This window comes from Engraulis encrasicolus, chromosome 18 (genome assembly GCF_034702125.1).
Source record: "Engraulis encrasicolus isolate BLACKSEA-1 chromosome 18, IST_EnEncr_1.0, whole genome shotgun sequence".
Lineage (NCBI taxonomy): Eukaryota > Metazoa > Chordata > Actinopteri > Clupeiformes > Engraulidae > Engraulis > Engraulis encrasicolus.
Genome location: NC_085874.1, coordinates 16,679,330 through 16,686,829, shown reverse-complemented (window position 1 = coordinate 16,686,829; position 7,500 = coordinate 16,679,330). Strand labels below are relative to the sequence as shown.

The following is a 7,500-nucleotide window of genomic DNA, read 5'->3' as shown; positions in this document are numbered from 1 at the left end:
AGTGGACAGTTGTAACAGCACGTTCAGGCAGACAGAGAACCGTGCCAGTGCCCATTCTTGTTGCTAAACAAAAAGCACTTGTTCTTACTGGTAAGCACTGTGGTTCCCAGTATAACTGTCACTGGAACTGTCTGTCAAGAACACAATTCATGTGTGTGCATGCGTAGAGTAGCATATTATCTGTTATAAATTAGCTGTTATCAGACTGGCAATGACCAAGTCGTAATGTATTACCAAAGACCCTGTGCATTGTCAAAGTGGTGTAGTACTATGCTAGTTACGTTTTTTTCAGTGACTATTACAAAGTCCAGGAAGGTGGAGAATGCGCGCACATCAGTGGTACAGGTGCTGGACAAAATAGAGTAACTGACATAAATGATAGAAGTCCGCAACACTGTTAATGCTCCCAGTGATTTATTTGCACGACGTTTCGGACCTTCGTCCTTTTTCAAGTGCAACCTTGTTTCAAGTTGCACTTGAAAAAGGACGAAGGTCCGAAACCTCGTGCAAATAAATCACTGGGAGCATTAACAGTGTTGCGGACTTCTATCATTTATTACTATTACAAAGTCCCAGTGGAGGGACGGTGTCTGGTAAGGGGCAGCGGAGTGTGTGTGTGCAACGGAGTGTGTGTGTGCAGCGGAGTGTGTGTGTGTGCACTGTACATGGTAAGGGGCTACGGAGTATGTGCAACGGAGTGTGTGTGTGCACTGCACATGGATCCTCACGTGCTATTGATGATCTGGAACTTCTCCCCTTTCCTGAAGGTCAGGTCGTCCTCCGTACGAGCCTCATAGTCATACAGCGCCACGAAGAGGGTGACACCTGCCAGGAAGAGAGAGAGGGAGAGAGAGAGAGAGAGAGAGAGAGAGAGAGAGAGAGAGTGGGTTCATAATGTCAACTGACAGATTGTTGAAATTAAACAACCATTCAATATATGCTACAAAGGGAAACCCACTTTGCTTCACACCAGCAGCACAGTTCCCCACCCCATCACAACAATACATGGACCATACCCCTCATTAGCAGTTGAACAACAGCTTAAATGGCTGGCTCTGAGAGAGAGAGAGAGAGAGAGAGAGAGAGAGAGAGAGAGAGAGAGAGAGAGAGAGAGAGAGAGAGAGAGAGAGAGAGAGAGAGAGAGAGAGAGAGAGAGAGAGTAAATAGGGGGTAAATAGGTGCACAGAATGAACAGTATGAGAGAGGCCAGGTGACAGAGATTAAAAAACAGTGTGAGAAAGACTCACGAAAAGGTAGACAGGGGAGAGATGGAACAGTGAGATAATGAGGGAAGGAGAGAGAGAGAGAGATAGAGAAAGAGAGAAGGAGAGAGATAAAGGAAAGGAGAGAAAAAGATAGTAAAGGAAAGAGGGAGAGAGGGGGAGAGAGAAGAAAAAAAAATCAGCCTCAGCACAAAGGCGATTACCGAACAAATTAACCTCACACTCTGGGCACTTTGTGGACGAATTAAAGGTACACTGCGATGTCAGCCCTGACAGGGAAAACAGATTCTCTTTATAGTCCAACCCCACCATACAATTTAGAAGCCCGCTGGCTAAACGATCGGAACATTGTCTCCATTGGTAAGCAGACTCCATGAGATTTAGTAAAGCCAGCAGTGGTGTGCGTATGTGTGTGTGAGTGTGTGTGTGTGTGTGTGTGTGAATGTGTGTGAGTGTTGTGTGTGTGTGTGTGTGTGTGAATGTGTGTGAGTGTTGTGTGTGTGTGTGAGAGAGAGAGAGAAAGAGAAAGAGAGAGAACGAGAGAGACAGAAAGAGAGAGAGAGAGAGAGAGAGAGAGAAAGAGAAAGAGAGAGAGAGCGAGAGAGAGATAGAGTGTATGTGTGTGTGTGCCTGCATGCGTGCATGTGTGCATGACCATCTAATTCACCTCTTTCTCCTCTGGCAAAATAAAAGCGCCCCTTTAAAAGCGTATTGTTCCCACGAGGGGACTGTGGTCTGGTGCACTAGCAGACCCACCGCGGCTTCAAATTAGAAGGCCACTCGCTCACACGTTTACCCTCTGCAGACCTCTCTATGATGTGATTTAATGACCAAAGACAAAAGAGGAAACAAGTCTGACAGCCGGACAAAGACGCTTCTGTCTATGCACTGCCGCCTTGTGGACACAGGAGGGCATAACAATTTCAAGAATGCGTTTCAGACGGACTGACAGACAGACCAACGGACGGACGTACCCTCTTTATAGAGATACTAGAACGCATCTAAAAAGGCTCGGGGAGCACAGAACATTTGGGCAGTTGGAGGAAGGGTCAATCTGCTGGAAGGCCTCTCACCTCTGACGGGCATCACTGGGATAATGCCCTGTATGGCAGATTACCAGTCCAGGCCAGGCTGTACGTTAGTAACACGGTAACAGCCATCTTTACCTCTGCTAAAGGACCTTTTTGACGTTTGTTTATCCGGTACTCTGGTGCCATAGAACATCAACAGCAGATCTGACTGAGATCAGCTGATAGAGCAACACTAAGTATTTCTGTCAACCTCAAACACGATATTTCCAAAATCGTTTCAGTGGTTTCTAGAACTGTAACAGGGTGAAAGGCACTTCTGAATTCACTTAGCTGCTCTGCCCTACAAAGGGAAAGCGCAGTCAGAGATTCTTTAAGTATAGAGATATGCCAACATAATAGGTTTCTATGGGCACCTAACATGACCAGGTTCCGGTCTGCCTAAAAGGGCGTGTCATAATGCTCCTAGCATTGAATAGAACAGTCCTTACTGTAGGTCTGCCTAGGTCTGCCTAAAGGGGGATTTCCCCCCCTCCCCCTTGCAATAATAGAACCCGGAAACAATGGGCCAATGGAACCTCTCTCTCTCTACTCTCTCTGGCGCAGTAACATAGACATTTTCAATGATATGTGTATCATGAAGAGGCCCACGATACCGTATCCCGATACCGATATTTTGAACACAACCCTACAGTGTATGTACGTACATGCGTAGCAGCAGAACTTTAAACTCTCTGAAGCCGATTACCCTCCCTTGAGAAAAACACACACACACTCTGAGCGGGCAGGCCTCCGTCTGCCTCGACAGGAAAGCTAATGCTAAAAACAAACGTCTGCAGTTAGCCGCGTACCGCATCCCACAGCCATCTGCACCAAGACACCCAGACAGAGGAACATTTTTTCCAACACATGATTTTGTCGGTTTGACCTCGATTCAGAACGCGAACACTGGAGCTCGCCCACACGTGTTGCACAGGGCCTGAACACATGTGTGTCTAGGGGAAAGTCTAGGAGGCAGGAATGGAGAGAGAGAGAGAGAGAGAGAGAGAGAGAGAGAGAGAGAGAGAGAGAGAGAGAGAGAGAGAGAGAGAGAGAGGGAGGGAGAAAGAGAGAGCACTTGTGTTTTATTTGTGTTTGTGTGTTGTACATGTGTGTGTGCGTGCATGAGTGTGTGTGTGTGTGTGTGTGTGTGTGTGTGTGTGTGTGTGTGTGTGTGTGTGTGTGTGTGTGTGTGTGTGTGTGTGTGTGTGTGTGTGTGTGTGTGTGTGTGTGTGTGTGTGTGTGTGTGTGTTATGTGCAATACATGTGTTGTGCATTTGCAAGCTGGCACGTGTGTGTACAGGTTATGTTTGTGTGTCGTTACATCTGTGTATACTGGTGTGAATGCACAAATGAAGGCTCGTGTGTGTGTGTGTGTGTGTGTGTGTGTGTGTGTGTGTGTGTGTGTGTGTGTGTGTGTGTGTGTGTGTGTGTGTGTGTGTGTGTGTGTGTGTGTGTGTGTGTGTGTGTGTGTGTGTGTGTGTGTGTGTGTGTGTGTGTGTGTGTGCGTGCGTGCATGACTTGACAAAATCCAGAGTCTTTGATTTTCTCCCTCTCCAACGTTCATTTAATCCGGGAGCTTTTGTAGCAACACTTTGATCCTCCATGGATGGGAGGGAGGAAGGGGGAGAGGAAGCCAAGAGCGCCCACCTGACACATCACCCATCCTGAGGAGAGGCCCTGAGGAGAAGCCCCTGATGGAGGTGGAGGTGGAGATGGAGATGGAGGTGGAGGTGGAGGTGGAGATGGAGGTGGAGGTGGAGGTGGAGGTGGAGGTGGAGGTGGAGATGGAGATGGAGGTGGAGATGGAGGTGGAGGTGGAGGTGGAGGTGGAGATGGAGGTGGAGGTGGAGATGGAGGTGGAGGTGGAGGTGGAGGTGGAGATGGAGGTGGAGGTGGAGGTGGAGGTGGAGGTGGAGGTGGAGGTGGAGGTGGAGGCGATCAGGCCTTTGACTACACTTCTCTCTGGAGGGGACTACCATCAGGTGACTTCTTCAAAGGGTTTCCTTGTGTGTGTGTGTGTGTGTGTGTGTGTGTGTGTGTGTGTGTGTGTGTGTGTGTGTGTGTGTGTGTGTGTGTGTGTGTGTGTGTGTGTGTGTGTGTGTGTGTGTGTGTGTGTGTGTGTGTGTGTGTGTGTGTGTGTGTGTGTGTGTGTGTGTGTGACAGATGGAGGACCCCAAAAAAGAGAAAGAGAATTAGACAGAGTGAAAGATTGATTGCGAGAGAGAGAGAGAGAGAGAGAGAGAGAGAGAGAGAGAGAGAGAGAGAGAGAGAGAGAGAGAGAGAGAGAGAGAGAGAGAGAGAGTACATGTGTGTGTACATGTGTGTGTGTGTGTGTGTGTGTCATTGTATGTGTACCCATGTGTACGTGAATGTTAGCGTGAGTGTTTGTGTGTGTGTGTGTCTGGATGAATGTATGGGTTAATGAAGTGTGTGTGTGTGTGTGTGTGTGTGTGTGCATGCGCGCCTTTGCATGTGTGTGCGTTTGCGTGCGCGCGTGCGTGTGTGTATCCTTATGTGTGTGTGGATGTTTTAGTGTGAGATTGTCTGTGCTGTATGTTTACTATGTTCACTATATTACTATGAACGAGGCTGTTCACGATCACACGCACGCACACACGCACGCACGCACGCACGCACGCGCACGCACGCACGCACGCACGTCCCCCACACACACGCATGATCATGTGATGGGACCCCTGCTGTGATGTGATACGGCACCTCAGCAGGGGGTTTCCCATAGGCAGCAGCAGGGGCTCTCATCATCCACCCCCGAAGCCTGCTTGCTCAATGCAATAACCATACGGGTCTGTATGTTTGTGCTGCTATCTTTCTCTCTCTCTCTCTCTCTCTCTCTCTCTCTCTCTCTCTCTCTCTCTCTGTGTACGCGTGTGCGCGTGTGCGTGTGTGCGTGCATGCGAGAAGGAGAGAGAGAGAGAGAGAGAGAGAGAGAGAGAGAGAGAGAGAGAGAGAGAGAGAGAGAGAGCATGTGTTGTAACGAGTTGTAGTTCTACTCAAAATATTCATATGAGTGTCTCTTATGTGAATAAAATGACCAACAGAGAGCAGGTAAATTAATTGATCACAGGGTTGCATGTTCGAAATCCCACATTGCCTCTCCCTGCACCACCATGGCTGAAGTCCATTTGAGCAAGGACCCCCACACTGCTCCAGGGAATGGAACCAATACCCTGTAATAAGTGACTTCGGATAAATGTAGGCCGCGTAATGTAAAATGGCACTAACTACTGAAAACCAGCAGTCTAGTCCGTAGTGAAATAAAAAGCACAGGTGCATAATTCTTGTACATCATTGACTGCACTGCATTCAGACAAAAATATTCAGACGACTAAGTAAAGCAACGGTATTATCATCAGAGACGGTAGAAATGGAGTCCTGTCAGAGAGGTTCGAATAAGAGAATTTAGGAAACACAATTTGTTGATACTGCGCTGGAGTTCGATGATTGACAGTTATGCCACTATGGCCACGCCTTTTTCGGAGACCAATAGTGCAGGGGTTGGTGAAACATTCCCATTGTTGACATCACCCGTTTGGTATCTTGTTAGAACCTTGAACATCTTTGGTTTCATCTGAATGATCGTAAATTCCTTCATTTCAGTCACAGTTCATATCAATCCAATACAAACACACTTGCATGCTGATGACTGTCACTGAGGGGTTCTTTAAGGTTGCGAAAGTCTTAAGAAGTATTAACTGTCTCTTTGATGGTGAAGGTAGAACCCACACACCCACACCCACACCCACACCCAGACACCCACACGCACACGCACACGCACACGCACACGCACACGCACACGCACACGCACACGCACACGCACACGCACACGCACACACACACACACACATACAGGAATCATTGGGTGGCTTATCTGGTGGACAGGGAGAGGCAGCTGCACCCAATTCCCCCCTCCTGGTAGGAAATTAAACATGTAAAATCCCCCTTCGCTTCCCCCAAGACAAGCCAGGCTCAGGATTAATTTGGACAGAAATAATCCTCACTTTTTTTTTTGGTCAAAAAGAAAAGGCAAAAAAAAAAGCCTAGCGAGTCCCTATGGGAATAAACAGTAGCTGTACAGGGCGCTTGACAAATCATTTGGAGGATATCCTGCCTGTATGTAACTCCTGTCAACAAAAGACAAACACGCAAACACACACACACACATATGCACACATACAAACGCAAATGTCTACGCACGCACACGCACACACACACACACACACACACACACACACACACACACACACACACACACACACACACACACACACACACACACACACACACACACACACACACACACACACACACACACACAAAGACAAAGGCAAGGCCGGACATTCCACAGCTACCTTCCGTTAACCTCGAAGCCGGAGCCATCCAGGAATAAAAGTAGTTCACTCATACAGTAACAACATACCACCAGGGTTCAGAGGTCACCTGAGCAGGAAGTATACAGCATCTCTCGACTTTCAAAAATCAAGATAACAAACATATAGAACACAAGATACTGTGTTGACCACTTTTTAGATGCGTCCTAGCATCTCTATAAGAGGGTATGTCCGTCTGTCTGTCAGTCGGTCTGTCTGTCTGTCTGTCTGTCGGTTGGTCTGTTTGAAATGCATTCTCTAAATTGTCATTCCCTCCTATGTCCACAAGGCGGCAGTGCATAGATTTCTGCATCTACTGTATGTCCGCCTGTCGGACTTGTTTTGCATTGGAACAAATGGCTCAAGCCAGATTGCCGTAATTTTCAGCCAGCGTAATGCTACCATCAAATGGAGCAAGATGCACATTGTCCTGTACGTGATGGTACTTGTAGCATCTATAATCTAAAGCAGTGGTTCTTAACTGGAATAGTCTTGGGACCCACAATTTCCATGGTCATTAGGTTGTGATACAATTATTAGTTGCGTCGTCAGAATCTTTATCAAAAATAATGATCAAAAATTTAGCCATGCATTTTATTGTCTATACTGACAATAAAAGTGTGAATTAACACATTTTTACACCACAGCTCTACGACCCACCCAGGAACCCTCCGTGACCCAATTTTGGCTCCCCACCCACCAGTTAAGAAACACTGCTCTAAAATATCATGATACCAGCTCAAGACGGGGTGCCCAGGGTTGGGCCACAGGCCTACCAAAAGACTGCACATGGTATCTTTGTGTTCATATCTTATATAT

General features: G+C 47.4%; 1 protein-coding gene across 2 annotated transcripts in view; it reads right to left on the bottom strand.

The window, feature by feature from the left end:
- The window catches only part of fynb (FYN proto-oncogene, Src family tyrosine kinase b), a 117,318-nt gene that overhangs the window by 36,292 nt on the left and 73,526 nt on the right, over positions 1 to 7,500 (bottom strand). For both annotated transcript variants that reach the window (XM_063223113.1, XM_063223112.1), the window contains exon 4: positions 729 to 825. In XM_063223113.1, coding sequence (XP_063079183.1) covers positions 729 to 825 — 97 coding nt within the window. The remainder of the gene's footprint in view (positions 1 to 728; positions 826 to 7,500) is intronic.